This window comes from Coniosporium apollinis, assembly GCF_000281105.1.
Source record: "Coniosporium apollinis CBS 100218 chromosome Unknown supercont1.47, whole genome shotgun sequence".
NCBI lineage: Eukaryota > Fungi > Ascomycota > Dothideomycetes > Coniosporium > Coniosporium apollinis.
In genome coordinates, this window is record NW_006913309.1 from 136,607 (window position 1) to 159,367 (window position 22,761).

Sequence of the window (22,761 nt, forward strand, 5' to 3'; positions counted from 1 at the left end):
CCACGTGACGCTGTGAGTATGCAGTACACTACGCTCTCTGATCCTCGAGAAGTTCACAAGGAACAGTGCGGACAACGGATAACCTAAGCCCTGGACGGAGACCTGATTGGTGCAGAACCGCATTTCCATCGCTTGTCGGCCAATGATCAGGCCTTGTAGCAAAAGAAAGCCGCCTGGAGCTAACCCCACAACGTGCCAGACACTGTAGAGTTTCCCTGCGATGTCAACCACAGTTCTCACCACTGTTACGGATTTCCTCTGCGTCAAAATGGCTCCCGATCCTACTTCTCGAAAACCAAAGACGAAACCTGTCGAGCAGCGTGTTTCGAGTAAGTCGGTGTTGTTCCCCAATGTTACGTGCTTGGCCCGCGGTAGCAACACCACAGCCACTCGGTTCTTCAGAAGCGACACACGTGCGGAGCGCAATACACCTGGTGCTCCAGCATCCATGTGATGCCAATCTATACTGAGCTCTTTCTTATATTTATGAGTGCTGCTGTCAGGTCGTGTAGTCTGCTTTCGTTAAATCTCCAGAGAATTCCGAATTCCGTCTTGTACCGTTGGTCACAGAATGAATCTCAGCATCCTCACCTTCGTTTGCTTGCTGCTTGCATCACCAAGATTCTGTCTCGGTCTCAACGAGGGCGATGCAACTCAAATATTCCCTGTAGATAGGGTTGCGCCCTTCAAATTTACAATCATCGGCGGCGTTTTCCTCCAAGACGACCCAGCAACAAACGACACCTCTTTTGAGTATGTACGTAGATCATTCGAAGAAGCCTCTCGCTTACCAGTACCCATCACTCACACTTTCAGACGCGGACGAACTTGGGCCTCATTGACCGTCCATACCCAACTGATCCGGAGTTCGACCCGGAACATAAAAAGACGCAGTGGCAGCGCTTCGAACACTACGTGCATACACTGAACGATGGCAGCCCACGGGACGTAGCGTATAAGGTCTTCTTTATCGGAAGGCACGGGCAAGGCGTGCACAACATTGCTGAAAGCTATTACGGCACCCCAGAGTGGGATGTAAGTACAACCGGTTCACTTCCTTCTCCGTATATATTCTCTAAATCAATCCGCACACGTTTCCGCCATCAGGCAATATGCTCAGTCTTGCGGGGTTCCATATCTCTTGTGCCAACTCTGACTTACTTTCCCTCAGCGCCACTGGTCCAAGCTGGACGGCATCCCCGAAGTGACCTGGGCCGACCCCGAGCTCACCGAACTCGGCATCCTGCAAGCAGTCGGCGCACGCAACTTCTGGGCCTCCGCGCTCACGAACGCCAGCATACCGGCCCCAGGCGCCTACTTCGTCTCGCCGCTAATCCGCTGCCTCGAGACCGCGCGCCTCACCTTCGGCGCGCTCGACCTGCCCCGGGACCGGCCATTCAAGCCCGTAGTGAAAGAGTTGCTACGCGAAGTCCTCGGCGTCCACACATGCGACCGGCGATCCTCGCTCTCCACGATTTTAGAAAGATATCCAGACTACACCGCCGAAAAAGGCTTCACGGAGGAAGACGAGCTATGGCGCCCCGATGTACGAGAGACGGACGAGGAGATGACGGCACGGTTGACGAAGTTTCTGAACGATGTGTTTTGTAAGGAGAGGGCGATATTTGTTAGCTTGACGGGGCATGGGGGCAGCACAGCGGCGATCCTGAGAGCGGTCGGGCATCGCGTATTTAGGTTGCAGACGGGGGCCGTGTTGCCCGTTCTGGTGGAGGCGGAGAGTGTGGGGGGTTTCGCGGCGAGGGGGAAGGAGGGGCCAGAGTTTTTTGAGGGGTGGCCGGTTGTGAAGGCTTGGTCGCCTTGAGCGTGATGATAAGGGGAGTGGAACAGGGGAAAACGGAAAGGTTTGGTATCTATTCCCGGTAAATATTTCATGGTCCGCTAAAATAGAGACCAGCAGGTTTCACCTATGCGGTCTGGTGCTCATCATTTACGCCGCGTAAAGTCGAGCACATAATGCAAGATGTCTAGGAGGCTCGAAAGGCTGAGATGATTCCTTGGTCAATCTCACTCCGCGCTTCAAAACCCTCCCGGTCAATCGTAGAAATCACAATCCGACAAAGACCCACTTTCCTCCACATCCTCTACGATCCCACTGCGTTCCTTCCTCACATCCTCTACGATCCCATTACGGCTCAGTACCTCTCTCGTGTTCGTAATCTGCCCGACAAGAAGCGCGGCCGTCTCTCCCATTACGCGCAACAGTTTCCCTCGTCCCGATACCTCTAGATCGGTACCCTCGAAGCTTTCCATTAGACGACTTCTTTGTCCAAGAAGAATTGCAGCCGTGTCCGTCATCTTTCGTAGAGACTCCGCCATCTCGCGTAGGGGCTCCTCTATCTTGTCTAAACGTGCCGCTCTCTTCCAAACCCGCTTCTCACGCTCTCTCATCTTGTTCTCAAGCTCCCTCACGTGCTTTTCGTGTTTCTTGATCTGTTCGTTCAGGAAGTTGACGATGCGCTGTCGGTTCGTAGCAATGATCTCGGCGTCCAACAGCTCTTTCTCCAGTCGCTCCCGATCGTTGTTGATATCTTGCCCGAGTGCATCAGTCTCTTTCTTCAGATCCTCCACGTCTTGCATGAGAGCGTGAAGATTCATGCCCGTGGCCGCGAATTCTGTCAATCTCTCGCGCCCCACAAAAACCGGACCGGAAGGACCAACCCCAGCGGCGCCAGCATCCGGATTCGCCCCCGCAGCACCGTTTTCCTCTTTGATAACTCGCTGCTGTATCATCTGGTTGATCTGAAACTGAAGGTATTGCAGTTGAGCCTCATTGCGTGTTCCTTGCGCCACAGCCTCCATGACCAGCTTGAGCTCCGCGTCAGTCCCGGCACGCTGTGCTAGCGCATGAATGATCGGGTCATGGCCAAGCGCTCGAGTGGCCGCATCAGGAGCCGGCTCACGAGCTGTAGGAGGGTCTAGTGGAAGAGGTGAGCCTGGCATGGTGGGCTTGGAGTCAGGCTTTGGAATCTTTGGTCAGCGGTGGGATATCTGAACTCTGAAAAAGAACGCGTCTGCCAGCGATGCATATATATGCTAATAATAGGTGGCAGTTTGCCGAAGACAAAGGTATTCTGCGGCTTGTGAGTGCTAATTGTTTGCTCCGACAAGCTGATTGTTCTAGGAAGCAGCCTGGGTCTTCCATGGCCTTTCCATCTACGCCGAGATGGCTTGAACGGTCGGATGAGGGTTACTCAAAGCATCATACACATACAAAGCGATATCTCGATCAAGGCCGACGCCGCTGTCAACATCAGCTTAAGGCTTACTAGTTGCAGGTCCCAATCACGACAACTGGCATGCGAGGTTCTTCGGCCGCACCTATTGAGACGAATGAACGGAATATTCGATACAGTATGAGTCGTATAACGTGGATTCACAATTTTTCTTCCATCTCCTACAGGTTTTCATGCCTTACATGTTCACGGGTCACTCTACGCCTCTACGCCGACGTCGTTTCATTCTGCCTATCGACCTTACAAAGCAGAGCGTTCTCCCTCCATTCAAGCTTTGCCCAAGTCATCCGCCGCCTTCGCATCACCTACCATCCCCTCAGCGCATCCCTTGCGTGGCTGGTTTCCTCGAGGAGAAGATGAGCGTTGTGCTCCATGATCTCTAAACGCCGCTCCCATTCCCGTCCGTCAACATGCCTCAGATTTCCCCAAAGCCTTCTCGCTTGAATAGCAAGAGCTGCTGCTGTTTCGCCGATGTCCCACAACCTCTCCTCCAGGTCCCTTCCGCGGCGGCGTTCCGTGCGCCGGTCCGGAAAACGCTCACTACCACCCCGTGGTCTCACTGGTCTGTCCACGCGGTGAGACGAACCGGTGCCGGTACTCTGGCGGTCCGCGGCGGTACTCTCACGCTCTCCAGCTGCGGTCTCCCGCTCTCTGGCTGCAGTCTCGCGTTCTCTGACTGCGTTCTCGCGCTCTCTGATTGCGGCCTCGCAATCTCTCAGATCGCTTTCTCTTGCTTCTTTGTCAATGACGCCAATGACCTCTTTTGCTAATCGTTTGAGCGCGCTGGCTACTTCCGCTGTACCTTTTCCTTGCGCGACCGTTTCCATGACCTTCTTGAGCTCGGCGTCGGCTCTGGCGCGCTGAGCGAGCGCACTTGTGATTGGGTTTTGCGCTTGTGCTGCCGCATCTGGCCCAGAATCGTTTGGTTCATTTGATGGTGATGCGTCTGGCATGGTGTGTCGAGTTCGGGCGATTTGTAAGGCTTCTAAAAAGGGCTGTAAGGATATGGATAGCTGGGCTTTCAAGCGAGGTGGCCGCTAACGGCTTTTAATAGGTATGACGGCAGCGGCCGGTGGTTTGCGGAAGGTCACGGTGCCCGGTAGATTACGATCGTGGTATGTCTGATCAAGCAAGCTGGTTGTCAGAGACGAAGGTACGTATGAGACGCGTTAATTCACTGAAGACTTATACGGTGAAGCCACCAGAGGCACAGAGCTTGGAAGAAATGAGAGCGAAAAATTGAGTCCCAGAATCCTTCACGGTTGTTGTTAACTCAAGCGAGCGGATACGGGACTATTTTCTTTCCCACCATCGCAGGTGGTTGTACGCTCCTGGGGCCATCCGTCCTTACATCAGTAATCCCAGCACTGACAACGGCTCCATACTTCTCCACGCCCTCCAAGTCTTGATATATCCCCCAACGACTAGACTCTCCCCAGGCTCTGCACCGCCTTAATCATCCGATCAAGAAGAACCCGCAGTATCTTCCATTGCGAGGAGCTGCCCCTCGCATCCAAGCCCATTAAAATCTCTCAAGATTGCGAAGAGCCGGTGTTGCTGCTCAGTGAGAGACGTCGCAACTTCTCTCACAGAAAAAAGGTGTCGGGCCAGCTGCTCATTGCTCCGGTCACGCTCTTCGACATCGTTCCGAAGCTGTTGTTCGTACTGCTCGTGATTCTCCACGTGTCTGTTCAAGGTGGCGATGACATCCGCCTGTCGAGCTGTGACCTCGTTCGCAGATCTTTCTAGAGCTGCGTGATACGCGACTTGCTTTTGCAGTGCTGCGATCTTTCCCTGCATGTAATGGATTTCTGCATCTCGGGCTGTCTCTGCCATTGATGAATCTGCTCTCCTGCATGGCCGAAAGGGTGTAGGACGCTCATTCGCAGCGGCAACAGGAACCATTTGATTGATGCGGTCGATGAGACTCTGATATTCGGCCTCTGCAGATCTTTCTAGCCCGCCGAGTAGCATGGCTGGCGTATTCAGATCGTCACTGTTGGCATACTGAGCAGACGTAGACTCATTTGCAGCAGAGTCAAGATTCAACTGATTGATTCGCCACTGCATGTACTCGTCAAGATTTCTTGTTGGTGTGGCTTGCCTGAGATGGTCTTCGGCGCGAGTGTGCTGAGCAGGCGTGAAGGGAGCAGTGTTCGGGTCCGGGTCTTGAGGCGCATTTGAAAAAGAGTGGATGGTGACTGTAGAGCCAGTCTCTCTAAAGACTGGAAATACGGTGTCACGGAATCGTCGGTATGGTCTGACGAAGACATGCTGAGATGAGCTTTGCGGGTTGTCTGATTGCGAATGTGGATACTTGAATTGATGAGTGAGGCGATTGCTGACAAGCGTGTAGAATCAAAGATAAAGGATGGTGTGCAAAGATGACGATGTTATGAGGTTGGTGGTGATGCTTGAATTGTTTAGCAAAAGTTCGTTGCTCCGAGGGTGACGGGCAAGCGTGCGGAAAGTGGTGCGCAACAAGAGGAAGGAACGATACAAGAGGTACTGTACGTGACTAACACTGTCGAGACTAGGAAAAGGCAAAGGGGTTCTTGCCGCTATCTGACATAATTCACCACAACATCATAGCTCCCAACGAGATCCGTTCGATATATCGATCTTGATAGCCCCTACCATTTTTCCAAAGCTTTACCAATCCATTCCCCAAAAAGAGTATTCAGGTGTTGCATGACATGCAACGCTTCCTTCAGTTCCCGCCTCTTGACAGCAAAGCCCTCTCTGCAATGCCGCAGCTCCCCTTTCAACTGTTGATTCTCGTCTCTTGACAGCTTGTTCTCGCCTTCCAGCGTCTTGCCGCGGTCGCACAACAGCTCGGTTATCCTCTGCCGCTTTATAGTTGATACTGAACACTCGGACATGTGCTGCTCCAACATCTTCACAGCCATCGCTTCCACTCCGAGCGCGCCGGCTTTGTCTTTGAGAGTCTTCAGATCTTCGGACAACGATCGGACATTCGTATCCATAGATGTACGGCGGACCAGCTGATCTGATGGGCCCTGAAATTGTGTGGTTTGAGGCTGATGCATGGCCTGTACGTGGAGCGTCACGGCGTTTGTGGGCTGATCGTCGGTAGGGGCGGACTCAGCAGTGTTGTCGGGGAAGATATCCGGCTTCGGATGATGAGCTGGGTTCGTTGTAGGAGCGATATTTGGTATCGCGGGTAGGACTTACTGAGGAGGCTTGCGCCGAGGTTGACGGCTCCGCATGAAAGCTGGGTTGAGACATTTCGAGACGAGTTCGACGAGCTGGTTGTAACAATGTCGATGTCTAGATATTAAGGTATGGAGAACATGGAAAGATAGGAAGCCGAGAGGTTGATAGACTAAGAGGTCGGGAAGCTGAGATGCTGAGATGTTGAATTGCTGATCATGGCCGCCGGTGAGACGATTATATACCCGATTTGAAAGGAGGGCAGTTTGCGGGAAATGACGACGTTCCGAAGCCTGGGACTAGGGCTGATCATTCAAGATTTGTTCAGAGACATGTTCCACTGCTTCCACGGCAGAGGGATAGAGAAAGAGAAGTGATCTGCAAGAAGAAGAGCCCAATCGAGAGCTATGCCGAGAGAGACCGGCAACATCAGGCCTGGATGGTGTACGCTCATTGCTCGTGAACTGCGTTTCATGGTTTCTGTGCAGCCACGACAACAAAAAGGTTCCCAAAAGAACGGTTCCACGGCTCGGCAGGATGCAAAGGTTGGCTCACCACTGTCCTCCACCACCGGTTCGTTCAGGTTTCAAGCTACGCTTGCAGAGCTTAGAGACATGCATAAACTCCTTGACCTCCCCAGTTTCTCATGAAACTGCTTCTCAACAGATCGTTTGGGACTGCCTCGAACCGCCGCGCTTTTCCAGCTCCGCTTACAATTTCCTGTTCCCCTCATGGACTGTTTCGTTGTCTTCTCTCAGCCTGTCATTTACGACCTGCAAAATTCCGTTATCCGCTGTGATCATTTCGTTCTCGACCTGCAGCATCATGTTCTCCCCCGTCAGCCTTTCATTCTCGCTCTCCAGCCTCTTATGCTTCTTCAGTAACTCGTCCGCCCTCGTCATCAACGCGAGAAAAGTAAACAACGCGGCCTGGTTAACCTCTTGCGTGCTAGGCAGATCTTGAGGCTCGGCTAACACTGCAGTAGGTGCAGCGCTACTGCTACTAGATTCCAGAAGCTCTCCCTCTCCGGGGGAGTCACTGCGCGTTTCGGTGACGGCACGTTCCGCACGGTACAGGTCAAGTAGCTGTTTCACGGTCAAATGGAATGGCAGGGTAGACAGGGAATGTGTAGCGGGGATCCGGGAGGGAGTCTGAGACATCTTGGGTGGTGTGGCGCAGTGCTGGTTTCGCTGATGAGGTGAGCGGGAGAGTCGTGAGGTGCGTATTTTATCCGCTTTTGTATGCTGGCTGTGACAGCATGTTACTGGTAGGTTCTCGGCTGCCTGGTGTGCTGCGATACGAGCTTGTGGGCTTCACAGGTTGGTGAAGATATTGGAAGGATCGAGCGATATCAGTTCTCCAGTGAAAGAGAACTCGTGGAGATGGGTTGGGAGCCCATGCATAACAGAGCCCTAAATGCAAAGCGGATGGTGAAACTTCCACGAGCCCGGCTACCGGAACTTTTGCGTATTACGTCGGGCCGTCGCACGCTCCCGTCTGAGACACAGGGTCCGCGCACTGCCTGAAGCGGGACTGGCAGGCGGAACTCAGGGGTTGACAAACGAGAGAAACGGTTGGAAGCCCACGCTATGCTTATGCAAGAGTAGAATAGTCACACTGGAAATAGACTCCGTGGTAGGCTTCGTAGAAAAGCCGAGATAGAAGGAGGAAAATGGGAAAGGAGGAACTAAAAACAGGCTAGACCGGAATCTCCGGCCCTAGTAGAACACACAAGGTCTTTCGTGAAGTGGAGGTTCCTCTAGAGAGATGTACATGATCTATAGCGTTTCTGTACTTGTACACAAAGTACCTGCATTGAACGTCGTTGCTTAGTTGAGGAAGGCAGTATTGGGATGAGCGCTACCCTTCCCTTGCCCCTTGCAAGCTGAGTGGGTCTTTAGAGAAGGTGAAGACGTCTTGAAGAACACATAAGATGGAAGCAGACAGGAGGAGTTTATAGATTGAGCTTGGATGGGGTGCCACTCGGTTGACGAATATCGCCGGACTCAAAAGACAGAAAAGTCTTCAGTCAGCTTATAACGGTCACGAACAGAAGCATTTCTCCGTAGCACACTGCCTTGTGAGCGTGTTCAGGTGACACTCAGGAGTGCAACAGGCAGATTAGAGCTCTTTGGATACGGGGTGAAGTCAACAAATTTTGGTGATGTTGAAGTGGATTGGGAGCCCGGCGGCGATGTAGGAGTCCAGTAGTTTTTGTCACCCGCATGGGTGCTCGGACGTTCCGCGAATCTCGGCAGGATTCGGACGGATACGGGTGTCTCAGGCAGGCCAGCAGTGATGCCGTCGGATGGTACTCATGCTTAAGACATAACTATCAGGGACTTTGAGTTACAATATTGTCACGATTGAAGCGGAAAGCTCCTGCTTCTCAGCATTCGAGTAGTCTGCACGAAGCTCAGGGAATCGACAATGCTAATTCCCTGTCCCCTTGATGCCTTGCTGCCTCAGTACTTGAGTATATGCCGCCGCCGAGGAAGTTTGTTTAGCCCGACCCCGCTGCCGTCATTCGGGCAGCGTTATGCAGAGCCGGCGCGCGCTGCCGCGCAGTTTTTTGCGAGGTGACCTGCAGGAACCCTTCGATAAAGTGTTGAGCTTCTCCTCCATATACTTCGTCATCCATGAGACCCTCCTTCGCCCTTACAGCTTCCCGCAGCTGCATCTCCTCCTCCACCAGAACCTTCGCCCAATTGAGCAGATTAGCCCCAGCACGAACCTCCTCCACACCCATATCAGCATCCGCAGTATACCAACAGAGAAGAAACATGTCGGCCTTCAAGAAGATCAAGGTCAAGAACCCTGTGGTGGAGCTCGATGGCGATGAGATGACGCGGATTATATGGCAAGACATCAAAGACAAATTCATCCACCCGTACTTCCTCCCCTATCCCTCCCACCTCTCCCACTCCACTAATTGACCCCTAGCTACCTCGACATCGACCTCAAATACTACGACCTCGGCCTCCCCTACCGCGACGAAACCAACGACCAAGTAACCATCGACGCCGCCGAAGCCATCAAAAAATACTCCGTCGGCGTAAAATGCGCAACCATCACCCCCGACGAGGCGCGCGTCAAGGAGTTCCACCTCAAGCAGATGTGGCTCTCGCCCAACGGCACCATCCGCAACATCCTCGGCGGCACCGTCTTCCGCGAGCCCATCGTCATACCGCGCATCCCGCGCCTCGTGCCGGGCTGGAAGGAGCCGATCATCATCGGCCGCCATGCGTTTGGTGATCAGTATCGCGCCAAGGACATGGTTATCGAAGGCGAGGGGACGCTCGAAATGGTGTTTACGCCCAAGGGAGGCAAGCCGCAGACCATCAAGGTGTTCGACTTCGGATCTACGGGCGGCGTCGGCATGACGATGTACAACACGGTGGAGAGCATTGGCGGGTTCGCGCATGCGAGCTTCAAGCTCGCGCTCGACAAGAAGCTGCCGCTGTATATGAGCACCAAGAACACGATCCTGAAGAAGTATGACGGGAGGTTCAAGGACGTGTTCCAGGATATCTACGAGAAGGACTATCGGAAGGAATTCGAGGAGAAGAGGATCTGGTACGAGCATCGTCTTATCGATGATATGGTTGCGCAGATGATCAAGAGCGAGGGCGGGTTCATCATTGCTATGAAGAGTATGTCAATTGTTTCCCCCTTTCTCCCCTCCCATTCTCCCTATACTATTGCCGACAACCTCCTACACACTCCAAGCCCCACGCACTGACGCACCCGGCAGACTACGACGGCGACGTGCAATCCGACATAATAGCCCAAGGCTTCGGCTCCCTCGGTCTAATGACCTCCGTCCTCATAACCCCCGACGGCCTAACTTTCGAGTCCGAAGCCGCGCACGGAACCGTGACACGTCACTTCCGCGAGCACCAAAAAGGCAACGAGACCTCCACCAACCCGATCGCGTCCATCTTCGCCTGGACACGTGGCCTCGCCAAGCGCGGCGAGCTGGACGACACGCCCGAGGTGGTCGAGTTTGCGAACGCGTTGGAACGCGCGTGCGTCGAGACGGTCGATGTGGATGGCATCATGACCAAGGATTTGGCGCTGAGTTGTGGGAAGAAGGATCGGGGGAGCTGGGTTGTTACGGGGGAGTATATGGCGGCGGTGGAGAGGAGGCTGAAGAGGGGGTTGAATGAGCGGTTGCAGGCAAATCTGTGAGGGTGGAGTGGGAAGTTGCTGTGGCGGTTTGGAGATAGCTGGGTGGGTTTGCTGCCGCATTGCGAGAGGTGTAGACTGGTATAGAAGGCTTGCTGCGTTGGATGTCTTTGTAAATACTGAAATCTGATTCGTATCACGGAGCAACTTTGGGAGTGTCTCATGGGAGCGATTGTGTGTTCCCCTCACATAGTCTTGGTCATGAGCTTGAGACGAACCGGTAGTGAAGCTGAAGATATCACGGAACCACAAGGCAGGTAAGTCGCGGAATGGGTTGACCAGCCCTTTTCGTAGACCAATTTTCTACTTTTAGGAAAGAAAACCACAGACGATCAACATCAGGGTAACAGCGACTACCATTGCAACATACTGAAGAAGAAGACAGGAAAGAGAGCCCGTTGAAAGCACGTTTTCATGCAAGGAAAGCCGAACCACCTCCTCCGAAGTAAAGGTTACGACGACTATCTCAAAACCTCCTCAAAGTCCGAGCTCGACTGCCCACTCTGCATCAACTCACTCATCGTCCCACCAGTACCGCACCGATGTCGCCCATCAGGCTGCTGCTCCGGCGGCGTCGGCCTCATCCCCGTCGCAAAGATCTCATTCGCAATCCCAATCCCCAGCGGGACCCCACCAATGGGGAACACACCGTCACGATCATGCCGCTTGGACATGGCGTCGTAGCTAATCTCGCCCGGATCCTTGTAGGCAGTGGTGCCGTCTGGGAGCACCTTGTAAGGCTCCACATCCCCAGTCGATCTCGGCACCAGCACGTCCTCAGCCGCAAACGCATCGAAGCGCCAATGCACACCCAGCCAGATGCGACTGATAGCGTTCTCCCAGATAGCCTCCCACAGACTGCCGAAGTGGCGCTTGACGCGCGTGCGCACCGTGCCGACTTGGTCCTCGATGCGGCGGTTGTCATCGTATGGCTCGCGCAGGTCGCGGCTCTTGCCGTTCAGCTCGTCAGACACGAAGCTGAAGCTGATGTTGTCGGCAGTGTTGGACGCGATGTCGACGCTGCTGCCCTGGCTGTAGAAGAGGCGGGCGATCTGGAACGCCGCGGCGCCGAAGGTCGCGTGGCCGGAGGGGTAGGCGGGGAAGGGCGGCTTGAATGATATCTCGTTCCTGTTGGTCTCGGGGGCGCCGAGACTGAGCCAGAAGGGGTCAGCGTAGGACCTGCGCGGGTCCTCGCGCACGCCGGAGAGAGGGCGCCAGAACTCGAAGCAGTACTTCTCGCGCCAGCAGATTATGCCCGCGTCTGTCATGGCGACGTTGGCTAGGGCAAGCAGACGTGCAAAGTGCGCGTTGTTGGCTTCGGCGTCAGGGGCTGGATCAGTCTTCCGCTCCCATGCGATGACACGGAGGATCTGGTTATACTGCCGAGGCGGAGTACCGATCAGATTGACGCCGTCGTAGGCCCAGAAGTACGCGGCTACAGTCTGATGAGGCAGTCGGGTGGTAGAGTTGAGTTCGGGGGCACCGCCCATACGTCTGACATCCCGGAGGGCGTCGTCATACTCTTGTTGCTCGTCGAACTCTTGTTGCTCGTTTAACCTAAATCCGACAGGGGGGTCTGCGATAATATGCTCGCTCTGCACCGCAAACCTGCTGGCAGTCATCCCGTAGAACGGCGCAGCGTAAACACGCGTAGGGACTTTGGGTCCAGTCGGATCGTTCGGGTCAACTGGCAGAAGGCGCACCGGGTGAGTCGGATCATCATCGAAGCCATATAACCCCTCCTTGGGTCGGTAGCCGGTCTGATCACCACCCGGCTCTCCAGGCCTGATCAGTAGTGCCAACATTGCATCGGCAACAGCGACTCCAAACTGGTAGCTCGAAGAAAGCACGTCCAGGGCGGCAAAGTCGATAATGGATTGATTCAGAAACTGCGTCAGCTGATGCGTAACATTGACGGCTACAGCAAGGCTGCGTTGTGTATACAGCCTGCTCAATACTCTGATAGCCGCTCCAGCCACGGCCTGGCGTGTATCAGTCTCGCCAGCGATGGTGGGCAAGCGTTGAGCAGGGTTTGGGTCATCAACTGTCAGGTAGGTGCGGAATGAGCCCGACTGGTCAGGTCTGAGAGCAAAGTATGCATCATGGATGGCTAGATGCAAGATGCCCAGAGCTCGTGCGCTGATCGGTGGACCAGCTTGAGGACCGCCAATAGAGTGAGTGAGCCTATTGAATTGCAGCCCGACATGGTTCCAGTAGAAGATATAGTTGTTGTTGAACTCTGCAGGCTCTTCAGTAGCGGGGAAGATAACCATCGTTGCGACGCTGGACTGTCTCTTAGCTGAAGCACCCAGTGTAGACAACGCACAGTCCGCGGCAGACGGCTCCAAGTAGGTGCACCCTTTCAGACTGCGGAGTTGTCTTACAAGAAGTTCGGAAGAACGAAGAGGCTACACTTACAGTTTGGAAACGGCTGTCGATGGACACGTTGTCGGTAGAAATGAAGTTTGTCGAGCTAGCGGAGAGTCTGGAAACTGGAGCGTGTTGGACCAACTTTGACGATGTCTTGCCTTCCTTAAATACTCGAGCTTCTCGTGCGGAGATGTAGATGCCTAACAAGCTCGATGAATGGTGGGTAGGCGGCCGCCAGGCGGCCTCGAGCAAAGGCGCCATATCCAGAGGAGGCAGAGTTATTGCTCGAAACGATCTTTATTGCTGACGGTACAACGCCTCTGTTCCATAAATCGAAGCATCCTCTCTTCCAGATTGGATTGGTCCATTGGCAAGCCGGACTGACGTGAGAGGAGAAGTTGCCTACCTTTCTCCAATACGGCAAACGGCCGCCTGAAGAACTTAAGAATAGGGAAGCATCTCTTCGCGCCACAATGGATGGATCCTCAAATAAGGCAACGAACTGTGCTGCGCCAAGCATGACCTGGAGTTTTACCACAATGACTGGCCGTGAGGCTCTCGCTTGGCTGTCTGGGACTGCTGTATGTGTCTGCGGCTGCTAAAGGCTGATAGAGAACCATGATGCATGGGGACAATGTGGGCCGTGTGTGATATGATTTATCTATGAAACTCCTGCAACGCTAGAGCAAGGGACGAATGACTGCGCTAGTACAATCTTTCTGCCAACGAACAAAGTGCTGAAGAGTAAGCAGAGGGTGAGACGGTAACGACTGAGCGAAGCGAGAAGAAGGAGCTGTGACTGCGATTGTAACCTCACAGTGTGACAGTGGGCTTGCAGGTGGAATTTGCCTGCTTATTGCTGACAGTCTGATCCATTCTTGTGCAGGACTCTGCCAGAAGAAAGAGTCATTCCCACGATGGCTTGTAATCATTCAATTAACGCACTTTGAGAGGGCAACAGCGTTCGCTGAATCTCGTTCGCTGAATCTTGATCCTTGGAACTGTGATAAGTCGGTGCCGGTTATCTCAGATCACGCTGGAAGACAAGGTCCAGCTCTGGTTGATAGAAATTCTCGGTCTCCAGATCAAGTCACGATCCTACAGCAGTAGTTGAGGCCGGACATTCACTATTCAACCAATGAAATGCTTCAAGCGCCTGATCTCGATAAGCCATCAAGGAAGTGTAAGCCGATGACGCTAGGTGAACAACGATGCAGGTGCCAGAGAACGTATTCAGGAATTCCTCCAGCTCCTCAACACGAGGAAGTCTTTATTGGTGGCGGCAGCTGTGGAGGCGCAGCGTATCTCATAACTGATGCAGTGCTGGGAGGGGACGGGGCAGGGAGGGGAACTGGTGGGAGACGTTCATGATGTTGTGCGAGCTGCCCTGGCGGGGGGATCTTTGGCCCGCTTTCCCATTTGCCTAATCAGGCATAGCGTGATTGCCTTGCAGCCTGTACCACATCGCATGAAAATTTCCCCGATTTGGAACTGCCAGCTTGAACTCACAGAGGGATTCCTTTTGTAGACATTACCGAAGTCTTGAGTACTTTTCGCATGCACATCGTCATTCCCTTCGCCCTGAGCCCCGTTCCAGACATCACGCCTTCCAACTGCCAGCGCATTTCCGATGTAACTTTTGTGCACTCATCCTGTATTGATCCAAAAATGCTAAGCGAGGGAGGCAGTAATGTCCAACTGCAGTAAAAAAAAAGGGTATAACAAAGCGTGGCACGCTTAAAGCTGGTCGTGGGGTGTTCATCGCCAAACGCAAATCCACGCAGTGCAACGCCAAAGAAAAACTGAATATGTGCAAAAGACGCCCGAGAGTAGAAAAATGCGCAGGAGCGATAGAGTAACAGAGGATAAATCTCAGCATGCATGTCCATCTGAGACTACTCCGACACGTAACATATCAAGTGCAGATTCGCCCAACAAACGGCCCATGCCGCCATCAAAACCAACCCGGCTCCCATCCTCGTTCACACAACCGGCTCAGAGAGTTTATCGCTGCGGATAGCACGTCACTCCTTGATCTCTGATCCGGATTCGCGTTCTCAAGCCTCATGCTGACCCACTGAAGCATGGCCGTAACGCCCAGCCGCCATTGCGCAAGCGGTACGCTGCCGCTATACCACTGCGCCCTCAAGTCTGACACATTCGTAGCTTCGTCTGCAAACGCAAGGAAGTCCCTGACTTTCTGCATGTGGTCCGGTGAATCGGCCGATAGCGGTGTGATCGAGTGGTGCGCGGAGCCTGGAGACGGGAATACCGTGTTGAGGCTCGACGCGGGAACGAGCTGCTTACGGATTTCGGAAACCCGGTGTGCGACGGCCCAGAGGACGAGGACGGAGATATGAGCCATCATCTCCCAGTGCAGCGGCAAAGCAGATGGCTTCTCTCCGGAGGCATCGACACACAGGCGCAAGACGTGAATGGATTGCTTAATGGCTTTCATCACTGGAACCTTGCGTTCGTAAGCTTCGAGTGCCCAGCTTTCATCTAGCCAAATGCGCAAGTTTTTCTTCTCGGCTGCAAAGGATTCCGGTTCGAGGTTCTCGTTCAGGATCCAGGATTCGCCGCTCACGGCGAGAAGTGCGCGAACAGGTGCATTCTGTGATAGAAGCGTGGCGTGATAGTGCGTCTGGCTCCCATAGCTCTGATCAAGTCCTTGCTCAAAGGAATCGCTGTCACATATAGAGAGGAAATCGTTGTGGACATCAACGTTATAGCAGCCAGCGATAAGTACGGCGGATTGGAATAGGTCGCAAGGAACCGAACGCTGGATACTGTTGTCTTCCAAGACTTCGGATATACAGCGTGGGGATGAGGAGTTCAGCTGCATGAGGTCCACCCAATCCGCGGCGGACGGAGCGTCCCATAGAGGTGCGGAGCATGGAAAGGGCAGATCGGTAGCCTGAAACATAGGTCGCCCCTCGGCGCGGCCAAGGAGACTAGCTTTCTGTGCGCGAAGGATACTTGTTGCCACGAGTAGTCGTTTTTTCGATGAGAGGCGAATCCATTCAGCCCATTGCCGACACGTCGCCTCATAATCACCGCCCGGTTCTAGCTCGGTTGGATTGTGAAAGCCTCCAGTCGGCATAGCTTCACCGTCTTGCAGAAGCTGCTGGGTGTGAGCTCTGGCCAAAGGAGACTTGCGGGATAAGACTGACCTGACGAAACATTATCTCAAATGCATTGCTCAGTCCCCGGGCGGCCATTGGCGAAAGTCGTCTGCTCTTGAACTGCGAGTAGAACTCAAGGAGGAATAGAGCTTGCTGGTCGCACAAGCGAGGTTGCGGTGATGTATGTTGTATATCGTTGTAGCGCTAAGTTTATACGTTAGATTGAACTGGCATGTAACCTAGATGCCCTACCTTTGCAACAAGCTTCAGGCACCTCTCGTGCAGAAGTCTTGCCTCTGACTTGGCCGAAGATTGATTTTCGTACAGAGCTCCAATGATCATCATCGACGCTTTGAGAAGAGGCGGAGCATCGACAGTATTGAAAGTTGGTGGATGCAGAACCGGATAAGAGGGATGGAAGAACTTCCAGTAGTGGTCCAGATGCTGATCAGTGTTATTCAAAGCGACGTTCCACGCCAATGAATCCTGTGGAAAGAGCTCCAGGTACTCCATCTCATCGCGATCGTTGTGTTGGAGCAACACTGGCATATCGAACGGTACGTAAAGGGGAATCTGCGCAGCTGCTAGAGAGGAAGAGAGCTCTGTGCTGAAGAGTACTAGAGGATCAATTGCGTCTGGAAGGTAAGAGTTGTTGCGACTCGTCCAGTGAGCTTTGCTGGAAGAACAGACTGATATCGGAGAGCGTGAAGCCGAGGGGTGCGATTGCCATGCAGGGTCGAATGAGGTATTGGATGAATTTTGCGCGTGCTGAGGGACGTAAAAGTAAGGTAATGTAGTGGGGGCTGCTAGGTCTTGCTCGTATCTGGGTGACCCATAGCCGCTTGGCGACGAGCATTCAGATGATGAAGGCCATGCAACTCGGAAAAACGACTCAAGCCCGAACGCACCTGCACCAAGCGGTGCGTTTGGCACTGGTTGGTGCAGCTGACTGCTTGCTCCAAACTTGAACGATCTGTCGGTACTGCAGTGATTGCCGTTAGTACTCTGTGTTTGTAAGAGTTCGCTACAATTGAGAGGATATGACGGCGAATAAATGATGCGTTTTCGCGCGTTTGATTGACATTCCGAGCTGAGGAAACAGTTCGGTATCTGCCAGCCCCAGGACTGGCAATGATGACTGGAAGGGATAATGTATACCTTGGCTCCGGTATTGGATTGGATACTTCGGTGCGACCGGCATAGACGGGTGGCTGGCTGGCTTCGAAGTTTGCAGCTGATGTCTCAGCTGTGCTCAAGATGGAACAGCCCGCTGCTGAACACGAATCTGACAGGACAACTGAGGCGTCGCTAGCGATTGAGCTTCTGCGCGTTTGTTCGCCTCCGACATCGTTACTGCGACAAACATAAGCAACTTCCGGGCATGAAGAGCGAAGTCATCCATACTGGCGTTCTTTGTGCCGCTGAAGGAGGTCTTCTCTCTTGAAAACCTTCTCGCAATTCGCATAGGGGCACCGGAGACGCGGTCCATCGTGATTTACTTGGTGTCTCCTATGAACGCCCTTGTTAGTCAATGCTGCCAGCTAAAGGTCACTCAGTCGCACTCGTGATGCGCACCTCAAGTGCTCCGCTCGGCTGTATACCTATGAAATTCAATCAGCCAGTTTCAACGCGAGGCGTTTGCTTGTTCTTCGACATTGAGTAAACCCTATGCCAGCTTCTGCAGCGTCTCTCGTCACTGTTGTCGTTCAAAAAGAGTACCATGTCGAGTGAGCGGAAGACTGCGGGAGAGGAGTACCGTACCTTCCCACACTTGAGGCAACTATGGACGGGCAGTCCCTTCTTTGCTTTACTGTGCCGGCCGGTCTTGGTCAATCGAGGCGAGCCCAAGGGTTTGGCCAACCGTTGCATTGTGAAAGATGCCTCACGGTTGGAGCCGCTGTAGGTGTCCACAGTCTTCGACCTGGTAGCGTTATGAAGGCATGCGAAGGGCTTCTGCACCTTAAAAGAGCGAGAGGAAGTCGATGTGCTACGTGTTTGATGCCGTCTAGAAAGTTCCTGGTTGCCGTTGCATCTAATAGCAGTGGCTGTGGACCTTTGTCTGCTTGGCGTCGCCAAGACCTTGTTGCGCAGTCCCAAAACCTCAGCCATCACGGCGGGCGGTTGTTGCAATAAGCAAGGTCTTAGACGTGTGAAGCTGGCAGCGGCAGTTCTTTGAAAGTTGTGCAGAATACCTCGAGCACCGACACGAGAGCAACGCGCTGCGCCTGGTAGGACTGCAGATACTAAGAGATGATCTTCCAAAAGGCACCAATAGGAGCCTTAACCCGGAGAGTTCCAGATGTTCATATCTGACGAGCTTCAGGGGGTGGAGGAGTGATTCCGCTAGAGCACTTGTTGATTTGTAAGGCAACTTCGGACCGGAGCAAAGAAGGAGGATATAAGAGTAGACAACCAATGGGTAACCCAAGACTGGAGCAAGGAACAGAAAGTAGGTGAAGCAACAACCGGTGATGGACGCATGCCACCCTGTTCCCTCGTCCCGCTTTGAAGTTGTTCGGGCTATGCTCAGTCTGCCGTCTGCGATCAAGGTACAGGTGATCCTGTGGCTTTTGTTAGGTTTCAGGGCGGTTGCGTCTTAAAGCGATTACTCAGGCACGCACCAACGACGGTATCTTCAAGAACGCTGGACAACGTTGACGCGAGAGTTTCGGATAGCGGCGGTAGAGCCGTGCTATCTGCGGGTTGGACTTGGCCATTGCAAGCCAAACAGTTACAGAATCACGCTAAAGCCCGTGGACTTCGGGGAGCACACACGTGTAGGGGCGCCATCTGCCCTTGGATCAGACCCAACGGCGGCCCGTTTCCGTGGAATCGAGTTGGTGGAGCTGCGGCTTGTGCCAGAGGGTTGGACTAGAGTGCATGGACCAGAGCCGTTTCCACGGCTGTCAGTGGTCAACCGGTGAGGCTCCAAGCGCTCAGCCTTGCAACGAGGCCTTGACCGTGCGGATGGTTTATCAGCCGACGCGGAGATATCTAAATCCATGTTGCTGAGCCCAACTTTGGCTTGACCGCAAGTGACGAACGGATCGTCGCAGGTCGCGAGATGCTTCTATTCTAGAATGGTGCGCTTCCAAGAGCCTTAGAGCATCTGCGCTGCCCATCGTGGCCGTGAGTACGGCCACACCGGAAGCAGGGGCAGGTCGTTTGAAGCCGTTTCTGATGCAGGGCGTCCTAATTTGGGCCACCGCTCGGGCTGCAGGTGGAGTCGTCCACCCACCAACCTCTTCTGCACAACACATGTTGGCCGGAACCATGGCCTCTTGGATGTGAGGAGAGCGAGGTGCAGTAAGTTCCGCTATTTGAGGAGTTGTCGAATGAGATGCAAGCGTTGTTCCCCACATGGGGACGGATACCGCCTCGAGCGCTGCAGAGCGAGTGGGGACAAGAGGTGATGCCGATCCCTAATTACCACCCGCAGCGACTGCAGAGCGGTGGAGGAGGCCACAGGGATTGGGGACAAGATTGGGTGCACAGCCGGGGCTGCTTTGAATCCTTCGAGACGCTCCCGCTCGTAAGCACGGAATGATGGTTTGTCCGCGAGGCCGGCGCACATAGACCATTTGCTATGTTTGGAAGATGCGCGGGCTTGAACGCGTGCTCTCTTCTAAGCAAGAGGAAAGCGGCTAAGGTGATACTGGCACTGTGCCAGGAATCTGAACTCAATGGAGCATTTGTCCTCGAGGCAACGAAACCGACAGAGGTTAGTTAATGATACGTGATGGCTCCAAATCCGGCCCATGTCACGTGCCGGAACAACCCGCTCGTGCAAACCACCCCCTGATGCATGCACCGTTGCGCCGTCCCGCAGAGCCGAAGCCTCGTAGCAGATAGCTAAGTCGTCAACAATTCCAAATGGTGAGACACGGCAAGACATCATCTGTGCTGTTCCGCTTCCTAAATTACTTGCAGCTCATGGGCCAGTCCTCCCGGACGAACTCGATGCCGAGCTCGCAGAGGACGACCAATCCGTCTCCGTATCACTCCTCGCTTTTTCAACATCCTTCTTACCAGGTATCACCCGCTCACACCAAGCACACCAGCTCCTGACCAGACCCTGCTGCTCCCTCCTCAGGTAACTTCCCGTGTCCCTCTCGTCCTCATGCTCCCTCACCACCGCCCCAACCCTCACTCTCCGCTTAACCTTCTTCTTGACCACGCCTCCGATCCCCTCAATCTCCTGCATCAAATAGCTTGTGCCCGCCCAGCTCCCCCCCTCGCTCTCCCTTCTCGCCGCCTCCCGCTCCATCTCCTCCAGCTCCTCGGTCGTACACACCATCTCCTGCTCGACCACTTTTGAGGCGAGGCAATCGGCTTCGCGCCCGCATTTCACGCCTTCGTAGCCCTCGCCGATGCCCGTGCCGAGACCGCATACTATGTGGCTGTATTGCTTTCGCCAGACCCACGCGCGCGTGTAGGATGTGTCGGCGTTCTTGAGCGAATTGCCGCAGGTCGCGCAGAGCCAGATTGTTTCAGTGCAAGTGCAGGGGCCGCGGGAGAATGCGGACGCTGTGAAGGAGGTGTCGGGTTCGTGGGTGGAAGGAGGGAAGGACGCGGAAGAGGACGAGCAGGCGGCTTGTCCTAACTGCGGAGACGTGAGGCAGCTAAGCGGTGCGTGGATGCAGGTGCGGCAGAGGCGTCTGTAGCGGCCTTTGAGAGTGGTTGAGGAGGGCGGTTTAATGGTGCAGTTCTGCCAGATTGTGAGCGGACGGGGATGGGGTTGGGCAGTGAGACAACGTACTCGACAGACGACCGTACCGCATCTGCGGCATTCGCCGACCATGTCTCGTGCGCAGCGGCCTACTTTGCCGCTCGTGATACGGCCAGGGTGTAGGGATCCATTGCTTAAGCCGTTGCTTCTCCATGCTGTGTGTGCTGCTATCAGTTCACGGCCCAGACGTGCGCTGGGTGCGAGAGCCTCATTTGAGCAGCGTAGGGTTTGTGTGACAAGCTGGTTGCGGTACTGGAGCAGGTTTGCGCGGAACTGTCGGCAGGTTCTCGAGAGGTCATGTAGGGAGTTCAAATCAAGGTGCGAAGCCAGCTCGGAAACTATGCTGTTTGTCAATGTGCGGTTAGTCGGGTGGTCTGTACGTCCGTATCTGAAGCAGCATACGGATAGCAGCTCAGGATGGCCGAGAATCCATTGATGTTGGGGTTCGGGCGAACGTCGTCTCCATCATCGCTACTGGTGGCATTCCCAACGTTTAGTGAGTGGCGTAGCTGGGTTAGATTGGCAAAGCCATTGGTATCCGAGTGAGGATCATGGACCTCATCGTCCAGATCCACTATCACCACCATAACGAAGAAGAGGGTGCGGAAACGAAGGCCTCATTGAAGTCGTGACCCATCCGGGGTTCGCGGTCAGCGTGACGGTTGACAGCTGCGAGCGTAATGGGCGCGTGTCAATGATACCTTGGATGAGAGTGGGACGATGTCACTAGCCGGATGCGGCGTGGCTCTGTACAGGGGGTTGTAGATATCGCGACTTCACGTCTTCTGCATCTGATCAGAGCTTTTGCTCCCGTTGGCGCCATCTGTATCCGCACATCGCATGGCTTGCTTTCCTTCCTGTCTCCAGGATGCGGCGTGCTCTTGGATACAAGTCCCATGAATTGGCCTGCAGAGGATGTTGATTACCATCGGCGGGACTATCAGAGGAGTATGAGGGGAACCCCCGTTATGATTTTATCCTCGGGAAAGAGTTATCACAATAAATTCTACTCAACACGACAACCGAGTAAAGCGAAGTGACTTGGGTAATGCGCGTCAAGTAGGAGCACGTCACAGCCCTTGGCGCGATCCTTTCTCTACTATCGTTTGTTATTTAGAGACTAGTCGAGCCACTCTCTCTACGTTTCACGCAAAAACAATCTCTTACGCTTCCGTCTCCGCGCCTAAGCTTCTTTTTACAAAAGCATGAGCGCGACAAAAGAACGAAAACTCAGGCTTCGGGCCTGAGAAAACCCCAATGTGCAACGGAGATTTTCATGGTTGTTATTCGGTCGGATTTTGTGGTTGAGGTGGTAAAGGCGAATGTCGTTTCGGACGGCGTGGGTGAGATATGAACCAGGAAACCTACATCACTTTGATCTGGACAACTTAACGTTGTTGCCGGTAAAGCTGTACTCGTCTTGGGCTGACGGCTGCGCCCGATTGTCGGCGGGAAGAAAGTGCAATCAATGCAATACATGTTTTGTTTCCAGTTACTGCATTACTTTCTATGCTCCTTCCATGCCCGATAGATTCAGTAACACGAAAGAGGAAGGGATGGACGAGGGCCGCAGTTTCCACTCAGACAAAGATCTCCAGGTTGTAGAAAACATGACTTTTGTGCCACGCCCAACTACGGTAGCACTGGTGCATTCATTGACAGCTCTGAAGGCGTATCACTGCCCTGGGAAGCCAGTCAAAGATTGAAGGTGGAGGGTTTCTGGCATCAGATATACCGTCTATCATTCCAACACGTAATGGACTCAGTCATACAAAAGCGGAAGCCACAAACAAGGCACTGCAGTTTCCACCCGCAAAAAGATTTCCAACCCACGGAAAACATGCGTCTGATCCCGTTCCAATCATACGAACATGGCTACTTACCAACCGTACTATCACGGTCGCTCCCGGCTCATAATCAA

General features: G+C 53.9%; 9 protein-coding genes across 9 annotated transcripts; 2 read left to right on the forward strand and 7 right to left on the reverse strand.

Moving 5' to 3' along the window:
* Positions 1 to 571: 571 nt before the first annotated feature.
* On the forward strand, positions 572 to 1,822 carry W97_07972 (uncharacterized protein; the record flags this gene model as incomplete). The annotated part of the gene is made up of 3 exons (XM_007785841.1): positions 572 to 757; positions 817 to 1,035; positions 1,172 to 1,822. 3 exons carry the CDS (start codon positions 572 to 574, stop codon positions 1,820 to 1,822), a joined length of 1,056 nt encoding a protein of 351 aa, XP_007784031.1.
* Positions 1,823 to 2,052: 230 nt separating this feature from the next.
* Positions 2,053 to 2,961, reverse strand: W97_07973 (uncharacterized protein; the record flags this gene model as incomplete). The annotated part of the gene is made up of 1 exon (XM_007785842.1): positions 2,053 to 2,961. One exon carries the CDS (start codon positions 2,959 to 2,961, stop codon positions 2,053 to 2,055), a length of 909 nt encoding a protein of 302 aa, XP_007784032.1.
* Positions 2,962 to 3,559: 598 nt separating this feature from the next.
* Positions 3,560 to 4,207, reverse strand: W97_07974 (uncharacterized protein; the record flags this gene model as incomplete). Its single annotated transcript, XM_007785843.1, has 1 exon — positions 3,560 to 4,207. The coding sequence occupies one exon, from the start codon at positions 4,205 to 4,207 to the stop codon at positions 3,560 to 3,562; it is 648 nt and encodes a 215-aa protein (XP_007784033.1).
* A 1,680-nt stretch (positions 4,208 to 5,887) lies between these two features.
* W97_07975 (uncharacterized protein) lies at positions 5,888 to 6,503 on the reverse strand (the record flags this gene model as incomplete). Its single annotated transcript, XM_007785844.1, has 2 exons — positions 5,888 to 6,388; positions 6,450 to 6,503. 2 exons carry the CDS (start codon positions 6,501 to 6,503, stop codon positions 5,888 to 5,890), a joined length of 555 nt encoding a protein of 184 aa, XP_007784034.1.
* Positions 6,504 to 7,138: 635 nt separating this feature from the next.
* On the reverse strand, positions 7,139 to 7,588 carry W97_07976 (uncharacterized protein; the record flags this gene model as incomplete). The annotated part of the gene is made up of 1 exon (XM_007785845.1): positions 7,139 to 7,588. One exon carries the CDS (start codon positions 7,586 to 7,588, stop codon positions 7,139 to 7,141), a length of 450 nt encoding a protein of 149 aa, XP_007784035.1.
* Positions 7,589 to 9,211: 1,623 nt separating this feature from the next.
* Positions 9,212 to 10,619, forward strand: W97_07977 (isocitrate dehydrogenase [NADP], mitochondrial; the record flags this gene model as incomplete). Its single annotated transcript, XM_007785846.1, has 3 exons — positions 9,212 to 9,318; positions 9,372 to 10,081; positions 10,183 to 10,619. 3 exons carry the CDS (start codon positions 9,212 to 9,214, stop codon positions 10,617 to 10,619), a joined length of 1,254 nt encoding a protein of 417 aa, XP_007784036.1.
* Positions 10,620 to 11,077: 458 nt separating this feature from the next.
* W97_07978 (uncharacterized protein) lies at positions 11,078 to 12,889 on the reverse strand (the record flags this gene model as incomplete). The annotated part of the gene is made up of 1 exon (XM_007785847.1): positions 11,078 to 12,889. One exon carries the CDS (start codon positions 12,887 to 12,889, stop codon positions 11,078 to 11,080), a length of 1,812 nt encoding a protein of 603 aa, XP_007784037.1.
* Positions 12,890 to 14,940: 2,051 nt separating this feature from the next.
* On the reverse strand, positions 14,941 to 16,841 carry W97_07979 (uncharacterized protein; the record flags this gene model as incomplete). Its single annotated transcript, XM_007785848.1, has 4 exons — positions 14,941 to 16,110; positions 16,160 to 16,315; positions 16,364 to 16,746; positions 16,802 to 16,841. The coding sequence occupies 4 exons, from the start codon at positions 16,839 to 16,841 to the stop codon at positions 14,941 to 14,943; spliced, it is 1,749 nt and encodes a 582-aa protein (XP_007784038.1).
* A 3,201-nt stretch (positions 16,842 to 20,042) lies between these two features.
* Positions 20,043 to 21,427, reverse strand: W97_07980 (uncharacterized protein; the record flags this gene model as incomplete). Its single annotated transcript, XM_007785849.1, has 3 exons — positions 20,043 to 20,819; positions 20,871 to 21,183; positions 21,243 to 21,427. 3 exons carry the CDS (start codon positions 21,425 to 21,427, stop codon positions 20,043 to 20,045), a joined length of 1,275 nt encoding a protein of 424 aa, XP_007784039.1.
* Between the last annotated feature and the right edge of the window lie 1,334 nt (positions 21,428 to 22,761).